This window comes from Cyprinus carpio, chromosome B10 (genome assembly GCF_018340385.1).
Source record: "Cyprinus carpio isolate SPL01 chromosome B10, ASM1834038v1, whole genome shotgun sequence".
Taxonomy (NCBI): Eukaryota; Metazoa; Chordata; class Actinopteri; order Cypriniformes; family Cyprinidae; genus Cyprinus; species Cyprinus carpio.
In genome coordinates this window covers 12,961,220-12,982,759 of record NC_056606.1, presented here as the reverse complement: position 1 = coordinate 12,982,759, position 21,540 = coordinate 12,961,220, and the positions used below count along the sequence as shown (strand labels likewise).

At 36.0% G+C, this 21,540-nt stretch overlaps 1 protein-coding gene across 2 annotated transcripts; it reads left to right on the top strand.

Moving 5' to 3' along the window:
• The first annotated feature begins 3,062 nt into the window (after positions 1 to 3,062).
• Positions 3,063 to 20,710, top strand: fgf13b (fibroblast growth factor 13b). Of its 2 annotated transcripts, XM_019069746.2 has the most exons (7): positions 3,063 to 3,351; positions 3,567 to 3,716; positions 7,536 to 7,703; positions 14,388 to 14,498; positions 14,592 to 14,695; positions 16,793 to 16,991; positions 19,262 to 20,710. In XM_019069746.2, the coding sequence occupies exons 2-7, from the start codon at positions 3,665 to 3,667 to the stop codon at positions 19,396 to 19,398; spliced, it is 771 nt and encodes a 256-aa protein (XP_018925291.1). In that variant the 5' UTR covers positions 3,063 to 3,351; positions 3,567 to 3,664; the 3' UTR covers positions 19,399 to 20,710. The 2 variants fall into 2 exon arrangements, with proteins under 2 accessions (XP_018925291.1, XP_018925290.1); XM_019069745.2 differs by lacking the exon at positions 7,536 to 7,703 and having other exon boundaries at positions 3,076 to 3,351.
• The last annotated feature ends 830 nt before the right edge of the window (positions 20,711 to 21,540 follow it).

Here is a 21,540-nt window from a genome sequence, read left to right as displayed (position 1 = left end):
AATAGTGCATTTTGTGTCACTTCAGAATTCATAACACAGCAGTATGAATATATATGTGGATTATACAATTCTTGTGGATGATTTATACGTGCATGGATACCCATTCACATGTCTGATTCATTTCAGTCTTTTAATTTATATCTGCTGAGTCAGAGAACTCGGTTCAGACTTGGGACCCAGCAAATATTGACAAGACTTGGCTGACTAATATTGCTCTCTTAACAGACCTTCATGGCTGCTAAACAACTTAATGCTTTTAAAATTAAAGTTAAAGTTAAGAAACAACAAACACCGACATGTGCTAAGAGAAGTGCTATTTGGCAAACAACTACCACCTTAGACAACATAAACTGAAGAAATCCTTGTGGGAAAATATAAAGAATGTTTGATGTTTTCCTCCAAACGTCAGTTCTCCTTTAGTGATTCAAGGTAAATAAGCCAGTATAAGTTTCCCAACAGAAAACTATGTGAATTTCTGTTTGACAGTATCTAGTACTAAACATTTAAGGAACCGGACAGATCTAGTTTAAAAGTGTAGAATTTAAATATTTATAGTGCTCATATCCAACAATATACTTGCTTCATCATTTTTATGTAACAAGATTTGTGACTTCTCTGTGGCAGTCAAACAGGAAGTTTAAACTACTACATAATTAATGCTGCTCTTAGAGGGTGGAATGAAGTGGAAGTTACAATGACATTCAGGGGTTCAATTAGTCAATACTATATTTATATGCCATTTTTATAGGATTCATCTTGCTCAAACAAGAGTATTTTCATGCTATGGTTACCTCCTCAGTTGAACTCATTTCTCAGCAGAACACAGAACACAATTGCAGCAGACCAAATTTGATAGTTATTAATAGGCCTATGGTAGTTACTGTAGTAATCATCACCCTTAATGCAAAATGAAACAAACAACTATTTTTGCTAATTAAAGCAAATATAGCCGAATTCCCTTTATTCTATAGTCTTTGATATAGCATAAATGATAGCGAACTAACGAGTCCATCACCTGGTAAATTAATACAGGCATTTTCGTTCAATCTTGAAATCATTGTTTAACAGACTGTCTTGCTTATGGTTATATTTTAACTTACTGACCTGTAGCCAGAGCCGGATTAACAATAGGGCTAGGTGCGGCTGAAGCCCCAGGGCACGAGCAACGAGGGGGCCCGTGATTGGCTGTGGAGGGGATTGACTGAAGCGCCAAGCCCCACCACGCACCCACTTATTAGCGCTATTATTTAGTGGAGGTTTGCCGTAAATTCCATGTATTACCATTAGAGATTGAAACGTCACGTTTAAATTTGGTTTAACAATCAAATGCATTTATTCTGTATTTGACTTTTGCACGAACTGTATGCGTATTTATCAGGTGATCGCTGCGCCTGATGTCCGCATTCACCTCCACTCTTGACTTCGTTATGGCATAATCTGGAAATGGTCACGCAAAGAACAATATTCGATAAGTAAAAATGTCAGCTATTCAAAAAAATAATAAAATAATAATAATAATAACTAAAAAAAAAATAAAAAAAAACTTAAAAAAAAAACAGCAAAAAAAACATACCCAAAACACAAAAATACACACCAAACCATAGCCTAGTCAGTAAAATCCCCAGCTATCAGGTTATTTTACTAAAGCTGATGATGGAGTAGAAGTTGTGAAACACCAGGTGGACCAGGCACATGGAGCAGATAAATACAGCAAAATCGTCCACACAGATGTAAGGTTAGTTTGATTATTAACTTGATGGATGTATTTGGCTTTTTGTGTTTGAACAAACTCTATATATTCGCTTAAGGGTTTGGGAAATAACCCGGTAGAAAAATGTCAATCGTTTTGTGCGTCATAATGTAAGCTTAAACGAGTTTCAAGCATTGTGGTTTAAAAACAAATGGTTTTAAACTATTAAGGGACATAAAGCAGCGGGATATAATTCTTGTTGATACATGCGCGCGGTTTCAGCCTGATACGCACGGCGCGCACCTTGTGCGCTTGACTAAACTTGAGTTCTTTCTCGCGCCTTGTGCTTAAACGTTCAAATACACAGTTATGTGTCAAAATGCCAGTCCTGTTCAAGTTGTGTCTTACATGAACGGCAACAATTAAATTGAAGCATGTGTAATAGTAGGCCTCGGCTGTGAGTTCCTGGCATTATGATCTTCAACCAAAAATTGAAAAACTGTCATCGTTTACTCACCCTTAAGTTGTTCTAAACCTGTATGAATTTCTTTGTTCTCCTCAACAGAACAGAAAATATTCTGAAGAATGTTCATAACCAGAAAGTTTCTGGTCCCCACTGAGTTTTTTTTTTTTTTTTTTTTACCAGTATTGTTCCAAATATATTATTTTGCATTCAACAGCAGAGGGAAACTCATAGAGGTTATAGAACAACAACAGAATTTTAATTTTTGGGTGAACTATTCCTCTAAAGCAGCCTAATATAGCTGCTGTTGTCATTTGTGTCAATAATGTAAATCAAACATCAGAAAGAAAATCACTCACTGTCCTTGACAGAAACACTTTTGTAAAATAAGTAATAATTAATGTATATTGAATTTATACAGTGAAGACTATTCAGTCTATTTGTACATTTACTTTATACAATCTAATATTTCCTAGTCATTAAAACAAGTTTTTCAAGTAGGTTGATTTCGTATGTATCTTTGTGCTATTATAATTTGTGACTGTTTACTTGTGTTCAGTAAGCTTGGTTTTACTTGGGCTAGTATTTTTTATTTTTTATTTTATTGTGATATTGAAATTGGTAACAAGAATTATGAAATTTCAGTGCATCAAAAAAAAAATCATATTTATCACACACACACACACACACACACACACACACACACACACACACACACACACACACACACACACACACACACACACACACACACAATGTGTGTGTGATATATATATAGCCTATATACATATTAGCTCCGTCCCTCCAGGAATTGAGTTTGACACCCCTGCTCTACGTCATGTTTGTCAACGCGATAGTAGCCTTTTCTGATGACTGAAGCGTCAACGGAGGGCGTCGTCACGCGTCACGTGGTGAAATTTGGGACTGGGCTCCACAACGTGACCTCAATAGTTGCGTAGCGGGGGTGATACGCCGCCATGTGGTCTGATTGATGTGTCAAAGCACATCACGAGCGCTCGACTTGTAATCTTGCACACCGCAAACAGAACGACACTGAAACAGCTTGGCAAGTGGCCTTTTACATTTTCATTTCATCCTTTTACAATTTTTCACGCCTTGCTTTGCTGCCTTCTCTTTTGTCACATGAAACAAAGCGCTATGCACACCTGCCAGAGAAGATAATAACGACCAGCAAACGGTAAGGATTCAGCAATAACACCCACTGCGTTAAATGCATCTAATTAAACCTCTTATTCAAGTTATCTGGTTTATTTGATAAGTTTGATTGGAAAGGCATACATAACTGGTTAATGCTGAATGTCATGTGTTGTGTTGATTTAAAATATATGGAAACATAATTTAAAAGACGATACAATGGGAAACCTTTATAAACAACGCTCTGGTTCCTTTAAGGGGGGGTTGGCCGCTGTTTAATAGAAGAGCCAGTTTTAAATGATCGGACCGATTTGGTGTGAGTTATCACCTGGAATTCTTCATCAAAACTGGGATCTATGAGCGGGAAAGCATTACTTAAGACGAAAGAAGACAAGGATGCAACAAAGGGTAAGACATCACATGTATCATTTTGCTTAAACCTTTTTTCCTCTCCATGTATTGATATAAATGTGGTTGTTTATGATTCTGCAAAAAGGGCGCACGATCTGGTTATGCAGACGGTTACAATTAATGGCCCGATGTCAAGCATCGCACGGAAAATCATAAAAAATTGATTCCCTCAGCGGTAGTAGCCACCAATCTATTAGGTCTCCACAAAGAGTAACTTAACATGAAACTATGTAAATATGGCGTTTAAGCTTATAGATATGTGTGACCAACAAGTGTGATGTTTATTTTGCGATCATATTTGCGGTGGCGCGGTCACTTTAAATCTACTGAAACAGCCCAGTGCGCTTCACGAGAAGCAAAAATGGCTTTCCACTCTTCTCACATTTTACCTCAAAACAACAAACGCTTTAATTAAAAACACTTTCTTTAGATAAAACGTGCTGATAGCAAGAAAAGAGTTATGCATGTATTTATTTCCCTTTCTTGAGCGTGACATAGGCGCTCTCCGCGCTTCAGTTCACGGATGTAGGCTGGGTACCTATTGCCATGGAGACAAAGAGGCGGAGAGGCTGCCTCATTAAAAATACATAGCATGCTGTATGAAGCAGATGTATTCTGTTTTTAGAGTCTACAGTGGTTCTTTCACTGGATATAAATTGCATAACATTTTATATAAGGTCAACAAGCATGAAAGTGCACGGCTGGATTTTAGTAGCTAATATGTTCTAACGTGTGTTGTGTGGTTAGGTCATATAATATAGCTGTCCACAAACCCTGAGAGGGAGTTTAATAGTTGTGCAGGGGATTAGGTTTGATTAAGTTGTTACAGGAAAAACTCATTAAAGTTTATTACATCATGGAAAAGTGAGGAAGAATCTACACATCTACACCGAGGCCATATAAAATAAAGGGTCATTAAAAAGACACAGCTTTTAATTATATTTAATAGACGTGGGGATTCAGCTTAAACAAGAGATTAAGCTTCTTTTGGAGTTTTAATTGAACGTTTAGAACACCTTCATGACGTGTTTGATTCTGGTCAATGTATGTCACCACTGTGTTATAATAAGATGTTTTATAATAATGTCCTTCAAAGATACATCATACGCTGTGATGGTGATACTAATAAAACTGATTTGTCATGTTGAAGCCTAGGTGATTTACACTTTGTAACCTCATAAAAGTCAAGTGTCAGTGCCAAAAAGTCATCATATGTAATGCTTCACACCAAGTGTAAACCAGACCGCTCCAGAACAATCTTATAGTATATGGCTATAAATTAAATATAATACTATAAAAGTAACAAAAATATATAAAAATCATTGCAGATATGTTAAAATGTAATTAAAAATAAATATAAATAATAACAAAAGACCTGACTAGTTTATAAAAACTTGACTGTCTTAGAAAGTCTGATACTTTCATTTGTTTCTGTGTGCAGCTTAGTCACTAATTCGTTTAGCCTATATTCGACATTTTTGAAAACATGAAAGTATAAGTTATATAGTACAGAAGAATATAGTATAGATTTCACTAAATCTATAGCTTTACCACCAGATGTCAGTATCATCTTTCTAAACTCATTTGGGCCTTTCTCAAACGGAAGGCTGCATCCTTTATTTTTTCTCTTTTTTATTATTAAACATTTATTCAAAAATACAAGTATGACAGAACATATGCCAAGGAAAAGAGCCAGGGGTTCAAGGATGACCAAACAATATACAGCAATTACAAATCAAAAAAGAAAGAGTAGAAAAATAGATATGTAAATAAGAAAAAAATAAGATAAAATAAAAAAATAAAAAAATAAATAAGAAAATAGATTATACAACAAAAAACATACTCTTCCCTCAAAACATAAAATAATTGTCAGATAGAAATTATACAAACACGCCAAAAAGTGAGCATACATTCAAAGTTTTAGTTGCCTTTTTGTTACAGGAGGTAGGTTAAGATTTTATATAAATTTTAACATCTTCTAGAAAGTAAGAGACGTGGGGAGTGACTTTCATAACCTTACATTTGTGGATAAAATATTTTGCAAGCAAAATAATTAGGTTGCAGAGAAAGTAAACATTTCCATATTGCTTCTCAAAAGTGAAAATTCCAAACAAAACAAACAAAACATCCTTAAAGAAAAGCTCAAAGTCATTGTGTATAAAGTTTACAATGAACTGGCAAATATCTTGCCAAAGTTTTCTTGTACTGTATGAACACAATGGCAAAAAAGATGCAGGACAGTCTCTGGTTGCGAGTCACAGAAAGTACAGTTCACATCTATGTTTCATTTGAATTTCTACACAATAAATATTTTTAACAGGATAGTACCGATGAATAACCTTAAAAGAAATCTCTTTAACCTTATTTACCAATAAATACTTGTTAGGAAGCGTCCAAACCTTTTTCCATAAAATATTTTTCACGGATCTTTTCCATTTTGAAATAGCTTAAGTCTTAACAGCTCGAACAGCTCATTTTCAAAAAACATCTAAAGACTCATCTTTTTCGCCAGCACTTAACCAACTAATACTAGTACTTAACTTTTTCTTTTCTTGTTTATCATATTCTTAAAAAACAACAACAACAAAAAAAAAACCTGGCTACGTGTTCTGTACTAGACTAACTGAGACTTGTCATAGCACTTGTATACCGTTGCTGTACTCTTGTTGATCTGATTGCTTCTATTGTTCTCATTTGTAAGTCGCTTTGGATAAAAGCGTCTGCTAAATGATTAAATGTAAATGTAAATGAGTGGAAACACAGTTATTAAGAAAAAGAAAGTGAATATTTCTGTTATTTTTCATTGTAGATTTAAAACATATCCCACCTACATACGTGTCAACTGGGTCTGGGAGAGGCATTTTAGAACTTGTCAAAGCACTGTTATAGCCCTTAAATAACATGATTACACCATTTGGGATAGCACCAAATACAGTGGCAAACTGTTTTGGAGTAACAGGAAACTTATAGTGAGAAAGAAATTCTTGATAAGTAAACAAGTAACTCTGGTATAATATTCCAAATACTGAATGGATTTTTCAAGTAATTCCTCAACCAGTTGATTTTAAAGGTATTATTTAACGTTGAAAAATCAACTAAATTAAGACCTTCAGTACTGTAGCTGTTGGATAGGACAGATTTTTTGACGTAATGCTTCTTATTTTTCCATACAAAGTTACATAATTGTTGATCAATCTTTTTATACACCGCTTTATTAGGTTCTAAAGAGATAGCTGCAAATGTTAGATGTGAAATGCCTTCTGCCTTGGAATGGAGAATCCTTCATTTAGAGACAGTTCTCTCTGAAGCCACTGATTGAGTTTTCTTTTAGTTTTCTCTAAGATGGGCAATAAGTTTAAATCACATCTAAGTTTTGGATTTTTGGATATTACTATTCCAAGGTAAGTTATTGCCTCTTTGGAAGGCTACATCCTAGGAGGTCGCATTTGTAGGCTGCATACGTCATAAAGAGTATCTTATTTTAGAATATTAACAGTTATAAATTTGACCATTATTCTTAGTTAAGCGTTAATTGTTGTAATATGCTTATGACCCGCGAATGTAATGCTCAGTTAACTTAAATAAACTAGGCTTGATGACATATGCAGCCAGCAAATGTGACCTCCGGAGGATGCAGCCTTCCGTTTGAGAAACGGCCTTGGTCTCTCTTTAATGCTTTTGGCCTTCCGCTGTGTGTGTGCGTGCGTGCGTGTACGTGCACACTCGCATGAATCAGTATCGTGTAGAAATTATGTCTAGGCTATATTATGTCATACCATAATTTTTCCTAATACTTGTTCTGTCATTATGTTCAAGTATACACTGTTCAAGATGGCAAGGAGTACATTCTGTTGCTGACGGAGTCAACTCAGTCTCTTGCTGTAGATAAGAAAGAAAACTCAGCCTTTCATAGTAAATGTCAGGAGCTCTTTTGCTGTCCATTCTGGAAACTCTTCGCACTAAAGAAAAAGGAAAATACTGAAGGTTTGTCAAGATGAGAAGTTTATCAGTTCTGCCTGACGAGCACTTTCAATGCCTATTTCACACACGATAAGCAGACTATTGCCATTGTTTTTATCATCAAGAACAAAAACACTGTACTAACACACCGGAAATAGCATGCGTTGTAAATGTTTAATATGGACCCTTCTCACAGATTGTGACGACGCTTTTCCATAGTTAATAACATCACTAATCTAGTAAAGTTTTTCATTTTTACTGTATAACTCTATACTGTGTTATATTACCGTCATTAAAACTAGTTAATGCTGTTGTGTGAGATTTTCTAATGGCCAGGGAGAGAATTTGAAATCTTTATCTCTTATGGCCACATAAAAACTCCTGATATTTTTTTTCCCTCTTTTGTGAAGTCATAGAAACGCTGTCCTTTGTTTTGTTTTTCCGCTTTTGAGCAACCGGAAATGTGAAAAGTGTCCATTGTAACACATGCTATTGTTTCAATTCACAAGTGCTGTTATGATTTTTAATTAACTGAATAGTAAGGGAATGTTAAGTATGCCGTCAAGTCTGGACCCACACAATTAATTGTTACTCTTGCATGTTTACACTGACTGTATTTCAAACCCATGTCTGTTTTATTGTGCACTTCAGGAACGCTTGATGTAATGATGAACCTATGTTCCCTCTAAGCCCGTTTCACATCTTTTCGCACCATCTAGTGGCGCTCTTTGAGATCAGCTTCATCAGGGTGGGGTTGTTGTTTTTACTCGAAAGGTGGCTGAAAACAGAAGCATAAAACTAAAGTCATTCAAATAAAGGGGATTTTTATATTTTTATGCCATTTTGAGACATATTTTCTCATCATTACATGATTTTAGATAGCCTAGACCATGAAGTTTAATAGCCCTAATCAATTAGATTAAGATTTATATTATTGCCTGGCTAATTCAATTCAGTTCCTAACAAAGACAATATATTTTTTTAATAGCAGCATAGAAAATATAGAATGCAGAAAATAAAAAGTGCTCCAGCTCAGGGTCCCTTATCTGTAAGACATCAAGTATAGATAGAAGTCACAATCGCTAGAGATTTAATGTGAATGAGTAGAGACTGCATACACATAACAGGATTACATAAAACACTTGTGTATATGAGAGTGACTTTGATAGGATCTTAAACTCACACTAGATGAGTTGCATTAGATGAGCAGTTGTATTAGTTGCATTAGATGAGCAGTAAAATACACTTGGTTGTGTTGCATGTTGGCCCAACACATAACAGGAAGGAGGGCCAGACTAATTTGATTCCCTCATTTGAGAAAAACCCTGTTTCCTCATTACGCCGATATCTCATTAGTCCCTCTCTGAACATTGGTTCTGCTTTTCTGGACTGTTCCTAAACTGTGCATGGTTTTCAGAGCTTGTAAACCAGCCAGATCTCTGACACTTTTATTACCAAGAATAATATTTAGAAGCAGGACTTTTTATCCAAATGGGTTTTATTTATTGCCCTGTTATTTTTCATGATGCTGCCTTGGCAACACTAATACTGTCATTTGTTATTGACTATAAACTAGATATATTGAGCATACTTTTAAGTAAATCCTCAGATTTGTGATTAGAATTCATTTATCTGAAATGTTTGAAAGTGTTTGCTCTCTCTACTCTCTTCTCTCTTTAGCTTCTTGCTGTGAATGACCCTGAAGAGAATGTTAGAGCTGGCAGTATCACAGATGCATCTGATGAATCATTGATAAGGCGCCCTAAACTCATAGTGGTCTGTCAATAATAGCCGATAATGATCTGCTATGATCACCGAGCTGTGCTCTTTTAATGGACAGAATACTCATGAGAATTAATTGAAAGTTTGCAACGCCCTTTTTCTTGCTTTGCACACTGTGAAGAAGTGCGAAAGAATAAAAGCCTTCTTTGGATGCCTCTGAGAGTAGAATGGCGTTTCCCTTGAGAAGATCTGTATCAGGTACACTTTTAGATATCTGTAGATATCCAATCCTAAGGGCTTTCTTAATAGGAGTTAGACAAATGAATAAGGTATAGACATTTCTAAGCTGATAATGGCATGTTTGAGTGGTTGAATGGCTTTATTTGTAACTTACAGAGAGGCGTGGGTTTTTAGTGCTGTCCGTGGTGCTGAAATTCACCAGTGCAACTGATATTCATCTTAAGTGGGTCGCAAGAGTTTTCTAGTTGTTTCATAAAAGTAGGATTGCAGTAAAAAAAAAAAACTGTTTTGAAATATATAATTGCTTATATATATATATATATATATGTGTTTATATATATACGTATATGTGTGTGTGTGTGTGTGTGTGTGTGTGTGTGTGTTTTCGGATTATATATGTTCTTAGTAGATACCATCCATCCTTATCTACTGTAAAAATGTTTTGTCAGGTAATCTATTAACTGGATTTGGATTGAGCATTGAGTGAAAAATATTATTTAATATCACTGAATTTACATGCTTATAGGTTGATGGGTAATTCAAAAGAATGTAAAAATCTGATAAATAATTAATGGCAGGTTACTTTACCATATACAGTAAGAGTATTTTAAATACTTTATATATTTTTTAAAGTGTAAAATTACTGTATATATTTATTTTTTAGATATTTTTATTTGTAAAAATATGAATTACCTTTTTTGCAGACAAAAAATTATATTTAATAAAACAATAATATACTTTTATGTTTATTTGTAAACATATTGTTGTTGAAATATTTTATAAGTAAAAAGTATAATCTCCATTAATTGATGTAGAAGTGACATTCCCAGAATCCCCTGTATGAACCATCTTTAAGAATTTTTACTTTAAGAAAGTATTAATTAAAAAGTTAGTATGTCTTATTTTCGTTTTTTTTCAGTGTTTTATGCTATTCATTGCACAGCATGTTGTTTAGTTAATGTTTACTGCATTATTTAAGTGACCTGTATGCTAGTCTGATGATGTTTATGTTATTGATTAGTTGCTGAAGAGGCACATTTTTTAATGAATTTGAAATAGCCTTGTTTTGTCTGTTACCAGTACTGCAGTAACAAACAGATTTAAATACCACAAATTAGTTTGTAAATTACTACAATCTATACAGTTATATAAATATACAGTTATAGGAACTGTAAAATCTGATTTTACAGTTAAGTTCTGGCAACCACAGTGGGTTTTTTTCAGTTAATTTACAGTTTTTACTGTGTGATTCTACAAATCAATACAAAACATGTAAGACCATGAAAGGACTATTAATGAGGTAGATTATGTGTGTCAAAAAGGCCACTCCTGATTTCAGGAGGCTCTAATGTTGCCTGTTTATACACGGCGGCTTGTTGAAGACCACAGTCACGTCTCTCGGGCTGTCTGTCACCATGCAGCCGCTGAAGCTGTGCTGCTGCAGGAGCCACTGCGAGGAGAACGAGCTGCTGCTGCAATCCAGCCCAGTCTCGAAAAGAGAGCAATCTGGAATCTCCGCACTAGTGGATGTGGACATTTTTTCTTCTTGGATCATATTGCTGACACCTGAGTTCAGATGCTGTTTCCTACGCCTCTGAATTTCCATATTTTGGGCGGTTTTGGGGAACGGGGACAGGGACTCTGTTGAGTAGCCTACCTATGCAGATCTCCACCGCTGAAAACATGAGCACCTCTGCAGGGGAAGCCGATTAATCCACTCAACTTCAATTAAAGGCTGCGTTATTGAAAGGCGGGGACCTCTTTGCTCACTATTTTCCGACACAACCCCCCCCCCCCCCCCCCCGTTTCTCACATGAAGACAATAATTAATTATTTCCAAAGCAGCGGTGTGTTAACAGGTGCTCATTTTTCTGAATCAGCGCATGGCTTAGTAAAGCTTTGGATCATGGCACAATGGCACGCGTTTCTCTCTCCCACAATCGCGCAACAAAAAGGCAACGTTTTCTAGAAGACAGTTTTTTTTTCCCGGAGAGAAGAAGAGGAGCTGCTGTCCGGGATCTGCTGCACCATGTCAGGGAACAACAGCCGATGCTGAATAAAGCGGCTGGAAAGGCTTCAAACCAAGTGATTTGTCAATAGGAAAAATATGCTCAATACTTGTGGGGACAACAGCGGACCTCTGAAATGACCATTACGCAGTCCGTCATGGAGTATTGATTTTTCTTCCTCCGTGACAATGTTCTGAGCACACAGGACTTTAACATACACAACATATGGTCATTTTTAATCTGGGACGCGTCGCCACAACAAAACGCCAAACTGGCTACAGCCGCAGCGATCGCCAGCTCCCTCATTCGGCAGAAGAGGCAGGCGAGGGAGCGCGAGAAAGCCAATGCCAACCGCTGCGCCAGCAGCCCCAATAAGAGCATAGGGAACTGCGAGAAGCCCAGCAGGCTCAACTTGTTCTCACGCGTCAAACTCTTCGGCTCAAAGAAACGCAAGAGAAGGCGGCCAGGTCTGATGTTATGTGTGTTCTTTTTAGCAGACTTTACTCAGATAGCCATGTCCATCAATCATCTTCATCATAACCCCATCCTCATCATCGTCACAGTTGACTGTGTTAAGAAATTGTGACTGCACTTTAACTCCTTCCATTCAAAAGAGTCTGAACTGTATACTAAGATCCGCTGCGCAGAGTAACAAGGATTTCATTTAACTGCTTTTGAGCACTGGCTTCTCTCTGAGCTAGAGCTGATGTTGCAATATCACCAGGGCACACAGCTCATCACTTGTTCTACACTAGATATCATGCAGTCTACGCAGTCTGAATCAGAGACTGGGATAAACAGATCTGTGGCACTCTTTGGTTTATGTTGACTTATGTTGAATTAGATGGATTGTCATTGCTAATATTGGATATTTTGTTAGTATGAGCACTGGCTGGTCTTGAATATATTCTGTGTTTTGTTTACTTCTTATTCTGCAATAAATGTGGATCTTGTTTATGATTGAATTTCTGGTTGGTACACTCTTGGAAATAAAGGTTCCAAAAGGGTGTGTTCACAGTAATATCATAGAAGAACCATTTTGGTCTCACAAAGATCCTTTTAGTGCACAGTTCTTAAAAGATCCAATTTTTCTTAGTGTAAATTATTTTTTAGTAATGTAAAGTACACTTTATTCCACTTTAAAGAAACTTTTGTGCAATGAAAAGTTTCTATGGATGTCAAAAGATCTTCATGAACCATCAACGTAAATAAAGAAGCTTTATTTTTAAATTGTAGGTAGAGGCAGATATGAACTTGGGATGTGAAAATTTTATCTATCTATCTATCTATCTATCTATCTATCTATCTATCTATCTATCTATCTATCTATCTATCTATCTATCTATCTATAATTTATTTTCAATGCTATATTTAAAAAAATGCATTACAAATATTTCCAAATATTTGCTGATATATTGATGCTCAGAGCTTTGAAAACACAATCACTTAAAAGTGAAAATAATACAAAACCATATAAAAATGTGAAATATTATTAATAATAGTAAAATAAATAATATCACAAAAAAGTCCAAAATTATTGACTGAACAAACTTGACTGCCTTGCTTCACATCAATTAACGTTATTCTAAGGGTCAAGTCATGTAGAAATACCTCTTTAAGGAAACAGCTGCAGGTGGATAAAATGAGAATTACTGGAAAACTGTTTGTGAATAAAAACATTTATTATTTCACAGCATCATCAAATATCAGTAGCACCAGAGTTGGGTATAACGCGTTACACAGAAACGCGTTACTGTAATATAATTACTTTTCCTGGTAATGCAGTAAAGTAATGCGTTACACTCAACACTAATAAGTAAAAAATAAATGACTTATCAGAATGAGATCATCCGCTGCATTAAACCGCGTCCGCATCACAATCGCTTATTCCTCAAGAAGCGCGTCTTCTTCCAAAAACGAAAAGTAACCGAGATGAACTTGAATCTTTCTTTGTATGCGGAGGTGATGTGGAAATTTACATGTTCGCGCGTCTCAATGGTTTGGCGTGGATGATGATCTTATAGCGCGCGATATGCGTGGGTGTGATATAGGTGAGCTCAGACGGAGAGACTGTACCTCGCGTTGGTTTCATACGGATTACTTTATCAGAGAATATTTGTTTTCGAAATGATTTACTTCATTTAATAATAGTCACTTAAAGCTTTCTTTAGAAATAGCCTACTGTATTTCGCATGTCATTTTAAAAGTAACTTGAAAGTATAGTAATTAATCTGATTACTTTTTTAAATGCAGTAATCAGTAATGTAATCAAATTACAGTTTTAAAGAAGTAATTAGTAATTTGTAGTGGATTACTTTTTTTTAAAGTAATTTACCCAACACTGAGTAGCACAGAATAGGCAAACAATGTGATTTGTTTTCTTGTTTCTCTCTTTTTTTTTGGAGCATTTTCTATTGTATACAATGAGGAAATATAGTTTTGCCACTCAGAGCTGTTAAACGGAATCAGGATATTATCAGAATGCATGTTATATAAGCCATAGTTATCTATCACCTCAACACTGAGGCATGCTTAGTAAATGCCTGGGTCCTGTTGGCACCAGCACTCACTATGTTTTCACAATTCACATTTTATGGTTTTCCAACAGTCATTTCTTGGCTTTCACATGCTGTGCCTTTGTGCTGGATGTTCTCTCCTTCCTCACCCCATATAATCTGCTATTGCACACCCTCCCTTTTCCCCCATCCTCCTAAATTGTGTTGTCTCAATTCCACAGAGCCTCAGCTCAAGGGGATAGTCACCAAGCTCTACAGTCGACAAGGCTTTCATCTACAACTCCAAGCTGATGGGACCATCGATGGTACAAAAGAGGAAGATAATAGCTATGGTCGGTTCACTACACGTAGCATGTTTAAACACGACAATGCCGACACGCTTCTTTCCCATGGGTTCAATTCTGTTTTGTGCTGTAACTTCACAGCTATTTTCAACCTCATCCCCGTTGGGCTACGGGTGGTGGCTATACAGGGTGTCCAGACCAAACTTTACCTGGCCATGAACAATGAAGGCTACCTGTACACCTCTGTAAGTATGAAAATCTCATCATATACTCTTAAAATTAACTGCTCCGAAAGGTGGTTTTCACAGCAATGCCATAGAAGAACCGTTTTTGGTTTCCCAAAGAACCTTGCAGTGAACAATTCTTAAAAGAACCTTTTTTTCTGAAGAATTTTAATAATCTACAGAACCTTTTTCCAATACAAAGAACCTTCTGTACAATGGAAAGATTCCATAGATGTTAAAAGTTCTTTCGTGGAAACTTCAATGCCAATAAAGAACCTTTATTTTTAAAAGTGAGTCCCTCCTACACATTGTGGGCTCTTCTGAGATCAGGGCAGTAGTAAACATCCCACATTTCGTCTCTGCTGCTCTCATTGTAGTTAAATCTATGTCTTAGACTGCATCATGGATGCCGGAGGATCCAAGCTGTTAACTTAAAGGTTGCAGGTTGGATTCCAGACAGCGGGCGATCGATAAACTGAAGAGTTAATGAGATCCAACTCCTGCACAAACACCATCTGCCTCTCTTATTTAGCGCAGCATTGTATCGTGATCATATTCAAAGAAGAGATAATGGCATATTTAGACATGATTGTTAGCACCTCGCATTCACACAAAGATAATTCACACTTCATATAATTGCTTTGTATTTGAACTATCTATAGAACGCTCCTGGGAGATAGTGCATCATCATACCCAAGGTTTTCCACCCAATATCTACTCTGCAGTTTTTAAATATGGCGAAATCACAATAACGCTCTAATGGATATCTAATGGATATTCTGTTTTGCGAGTGCCTCCCTCGCCTCTTTCCTTTGATTAAATGCGCTGTGGCGAGATGAATAATTTAGTGCTGTGCCAATAAGTGCTTCTATCAATTCAAAATGGACATTTTGAGGAACATTGCTGGCATTAGGACGCTAAAGATTTGCAGTGGCTTTTGAAAGACTTGGCCAGATCTGTGCTTTCATACTGCAGAAACAGTTTACACTGTACCTTTGTATTTCAACTGTGTGTGGGTTCGCGTCTGACCGCCTGCCCACAGAAATGGACTCTTTTCACAGACTGTGATGATGTGTTTCCACAGTTATTAACATTGTAATTCTAGCAAAGTTTTTATTTATATATATATATTTATATTTCAAAATGTAATGTATATTTATAACTCTATACTTGGGTTATATTACCTTGGTGTGAAATACAAGAAAACTAGTTAATGCTTCTTTGTTGATGTTTTTAACAACAGCTGAGAAAATGACTGCAAATTGGACATTTCTCTTTTCTGATATAATAAATCTCTCAATATTCTTTCCTCTTTTGGAAAGTCACAAACGTGGATTTTTTTTCAAATGGGAACGCAAAAAATTTATTATTTGTTCTTTCTTTCTAGTTTACCCAACTACACTGGGGGAAAAAAAATATTGAACAATTTTCACTCAGAAATTGCTTGTAATTTTCACAAATAATTACAAAGAAATGCTAAGTAACACATTTAATTAAACGTGAATTTTGTATTAGAACAACTGAAATAGTATTCTTTTGTAAATCTAATTCCAATAATCATTGTTCACACTTAAAAAAGTAATTTTTACAGCGTATGACGACTTTCGCTTCTAATTACACAGGAAATGTGAAAAGGGTCCATACTCAAACTCGCACCCATGGTCAGGCTGATATACACGTATCTTCTTGCTGATTTTGTGAGGTTGTTTTCCCTAAAATGAATGTATTGATCTGCAGGAAGGAGTCAAAGTGTTTCAGGCCTCAGGAGTTTAATGGTGATCAATGTGCACCACAAACTAAAGCGAAAGCACACGGGACGACGTGCTACCACCACGTTTAGTCCACTTATTACGGTTCCAGTCAGAGGAATTTACCTTCAGGTTTAAAGACAAATCATGATGAGGTGATGTGTGATATCGATGAGGCTAGTCTGGACCATCTTCGACTCAAATTTGTCTGCTCTCGATTTGTTTATCTCCCTGCTAGCTCACACACACATTTTTGTTTCTCTCTCTCATGCAAATACTCCTCCACAAACATGTACGAATATTGCTCTTCCCCTCGTTCTCTCTGTCTCTTATGTCTCTGTTGTCTTCTCTGCCCATTTCACTCTCACAGGAGCACTTCACCCCAGAGTGCAAATTCAAAGAGTCAGTGTTTGAGAACTATTACGTGACCTACTCGTCAATGATCTATCGGCAGCAGCAGTCGGGCCGAGGCTGGTACCTGGGTCTCAACAAAGAGGGTCAAATCATGAAGGGCAACCATGTAAAGAAGACCAAGCCGGCTGCACACTTCATCCCCAAACCTCTGAAAGGTTCGTTCTAATGTCTTCCACACCGATTGTCTGGCTGATGGCTTTCTAAAAATATCTATTTTAGACTGAGGCGATATTGGCTGATTGTAGTGCAAGCATTTAAATAACTTGTTGGCTTTCCTGCATGTCTCTGCTCTTTGAAGGGATGAAAATGCAGATGTGTTGCAAATGCAAAGCTTGTTTTTAGACTGGTTAAACCAGTGCAAGTGCCGTAAACATTACTTGCTAAGCAGATTTTGGTTGGGATGCATTATATTAGCAGTACATGTTTTATCAGCCATTTCAGAGTTTTGTTGTTTTAATTTATCAGCATTAATCTGTATTGGAAAATAACGAGGAGGATAACAAAGTGCGATAAATGGTAAAATTGTTTGTGCTACAACCTAGTGTGTTTATAATTAAGACAATACATTAAAATCATTTGGTAAGAAACACAAGTTTGCAATATCAAGCAGCAAAACGAGCTGTTTAATATACAACTAAAAATAGCTGGAAGTGGATGACACCGGAAGCCAGACACATTCAATTTACAAACGGCCGTACCCACTCTTAAGGGCACCGTATTTTACCCCTTATAGAAATATGCAGTTTTTTCCTCCTTGAATTAAATTGGTGCCTTTCTTTTTTGGAACTAGCTGAAGCAGTGGGGAAATCAAAAACTGCAGTGATGTAAGTGAATAATAAGTGAAGCTACTGTAAGATGGCTAGACATTAGTCTGCTTCAAATGAGCATGGAAGCTCCATACAATTAGATTTTAAATCAAGTTATGGTGTGTTCATGAAGCACAAAATTATTTTTATTGCAAGCAGGTGTTTTTGTGCTGCATAGGGTACTTACTTGGAACTGGTTCAAATGATTTTCAGAATGTTCATTTGCGACACACTGGAAGTTATTAATTTCCATTTGAGCTGAGTAGATTTTTTTGATCGAAGTTGAGAATCAACTTTATATAAAGTTTGGTAAAAAAACAAAAAAAACAACTTGATTTGTAATTAAAACTAAGATCCCACAGTTTTTGCCTATTCATATCTATTCATGTCTTTTAATAAAAAAAAACAAAAAAAACAGGACCTTTAAAAGTCCTGGTGTCCTCTACAGAGGATGTAGCATAACATATGAATAAAATATAATTTTTCAAAAATGCAATTTTTTACAATTTTTTTTTTTTTTTATGCTCTAAACAATGTAATGACATGAAAAATGTCCTGGTAGTGAGGATGATATGAAAATGATGAGGTTTTAGTGTCTGTTTTGAACCCTGGCTGTGTTGAAATATTTGAACTTTGGCGGCTAGCCCTTATGGGACTCCCGACCGGATGTGATGTATTAATCAAAACTAAGAGCGTGAGGTGAGAAATACTACATATATAAACTAAAACGTATATTTTAAACACTACTTCTCTAAAATGAGCGGTTATGAATAATTTAGCCACAAATAATTATTTTATTATCATTAAAGAATTTCTGTGGATTATCCCTTGAAAACCAACCATATTTTTCTTTCAAAAATATTAATGGTCATTTTTTTGTGTGGATTCATACATTCACTATTCAATCACTTTACCATGGTGAATAAGTGGAGAACATTATTTTCTCTAGACAAGGTCATAAGAACCAGTGTTCTGTCAATTTGTGCTACCCTGTCAGATTTAAAACAGTAGGTGGTACAATTCAACAGCAAAAAATGCTACCTGTCATTTATGGTCTATTAACGTCTACATCTACCCTTACAGCAATGTAAATACAGTAATTATGTATTGTTCAGGGTTGTGGCTAGAAGGGATACAGCTACGGCCAGAAACCAACAATAAATGTATTTTTCTACCGATTAGATTGTGTTTTATTAACGTCCACATCTACCCCAACCCTAAACCTATGCCTTACATTAATGCATATATAGTAATTATCATTGTTCAGCGTGAGAAAAATTACACAATATTGATGTACGCATGCACAGTAAACCCTAGTAGGACAATCTGATGGGTAGAATAAAATGTATATCTTTATCTATATTTTCAAAGTAATTAAATATGTTCCTACCTTTATTGGCATTTAAAGCAACATTTGGAAACAGAATGGCATTTCTGTTTTCCAAATATTTCTTCCTCAGGTACAAGGTAATGTAACCCTTATGAAATTCCTTGTGATTCCCATCCCTAGTGCTTTGTAGACACTAATAGAAGTTATCGATGTACTAATAAAGAGACAAGCTTGCTATGACCTGAACATGAGACTCATGAGACCTGTTACTTGTGTCTCCCTCATATAGTTGCCATGTACAGAGAGCCGTCGCTCCACGACCTGACCGAGTTCTCCCGCTCCGGAAGTGGCACTCCAACCAAGAGCCGCAGCGCCTCGGCCATGCTCAACGGTGGCAAGACTCTGAGCCAGAACGAGTCAACATAACCTGCTGCTGTACAGCTGCTGGACTCTACCATCAACTAAACAGCACAAACGCGTTTACAAGAGTGCAGTGAAAGCCTTAGCTGGTTGCTAGCTAGTGTTTCCTGAATTCACTGTGATGAGAACACAAGTGCAAACCTACATTGTACAATCTTCTGCAGGTCAACCTCGTGAGACAAACAAACCAAGCCATCTTTCTGATGTAGGGGTCTGCGTCCGTTTGCAGGTGATCCCCGTTCCCATGTGTAGCATACAGAGCTGTGGTTTTCTCCTGTGGCATTGACACAGAATCTTCTAGAACACCTACTTTCGTGTTTTGCTCCATTTCTTCTTAGGGATGCCATCTCCATAGAGCTAAGTCAACTACAACATGACAATAGCAGCTTGTGCTACCCATTTATCGGTATATAGAGACAGAAATCCCAAAGGTTTTTGGACATATAATACAAGTATTTCAGCTCAGCTTTTTTGAATTAGCGGTTCATTGTTGTGTGCTTTTTAGACGAGGCATTTTGCTCCTCGCTTCTCTTTTTCTGTCTTTTCAGCTTCCTCCCCACACATTGTTATTCTGCAAATTAAACAGATATAGGGTTCAGTCTGTCTGCACACCAAAGATGTCATTAGTCTCTTTGTATGGAGGTAAGTCAATTTGTGTAATTTCAGCTCCCTCAGATGGTTGAGAAAACCGCAAGAGTGAATGTCATTTAGTCAGAGGAAATGTATTCAGGATAGAAGAAGGACACTGTCCCTGCTTTTTGTCTGTTTATGTCTTCCTTTACTTCCCCTCTAATTTGGGAACCCAGCATCTTGGAGACGTGTCAAATCAAAAGAAATTTTAATTATTGATTAATGCCAATCCAGTAATATTTCTGTTATGTAAAAACAGAGCAGGCCTACCCCCCCACCTTTTTTTGGTAAACAAAAATGTAATGAAAACCAAGCAAGAGAAAGCTTCCATTGCTTTTACAGGGCTAAATCAGCATAAGTAAATGATTTGTGTATGAAAATTAGATCTTATGGTTCTTCTTTCTAGTCCTCAGTGGTCAGGGAGCAGCCCTTGTTTATAATTTGGATCAAAATCCTCTTCTGTTGTATGTTTGTATGTATGTATGAAGCATATTTAATGCATGGGGGACAATGGACGCTGCATGTTATGTGGCTATGTATATTACCTACAATATGGAACCATGTGCTCAAATGGATAATGGAGTAAAATACAAATGTGTATATATATGCATTTTATCCTGCTACCCGCCTGTTTATTATTTGTTGTAAATTTAAGAAGCTGCACTGAATAAAATGTTTTGTATGTTCAGAGCGCTCATGATGTTTGATTATGTAGTTAAGTCACTTTCGCTTTCAATGCACTTGATAACTCTTCGTCAAAACAGAGTCAAATATCTGAATGAAGCATATTATTACTGCTATAAAATACAAATGTAAAAATATTAATTATTTATGTAATATTATAAAATACAATTTAATTAAATGTAATATAAAATATATACATTTTATGGAATTATAATGTTGTATAGTTATGTACAATAAATTATGTACAAATGATCTTGGCATATTTGTGTTTATGTATGTAATATTTAAAGACAAAATAGGTCAAAATATGTCAGATAGACTCTAAAATATCTAAAATAAAATGTATTTTATATGAAAAATATCTTATTTATTTTTTACATTATATTACATTTACCCATACTTATACCCATTTGACCAGTGTATTCCATTACAGACTTAGATAATTATAAAATAATCGAAGGTGACCTTAGTTTTAAAGACATCTTACAATAAATGCAATTATTACATATCTCTCTGAAAAATTTATTCTGACTGTCTGTAATCAAGGCTGGCTGACTGTATTATCATTTGCATTTTTAATAACCTAGTTAATTAACAGTAGTTTGACATATACTGGGCTGAAGTTATTAGTTATATTGACTGACATATAATGACAACAGTAGCAAATAACTTTACATAAAAAAGGTGTATTTAATTAAATGAAGAACTTCAAACTCTTTAAATATGCATACTCTGTGACATTCAGAACCTCTTAGGAATGTACTCAATGTTCATTTTGGCACTGCAGTGCACAAACAGTGGTGAATTCATCTGAAATTAAACCATAACTCTTGA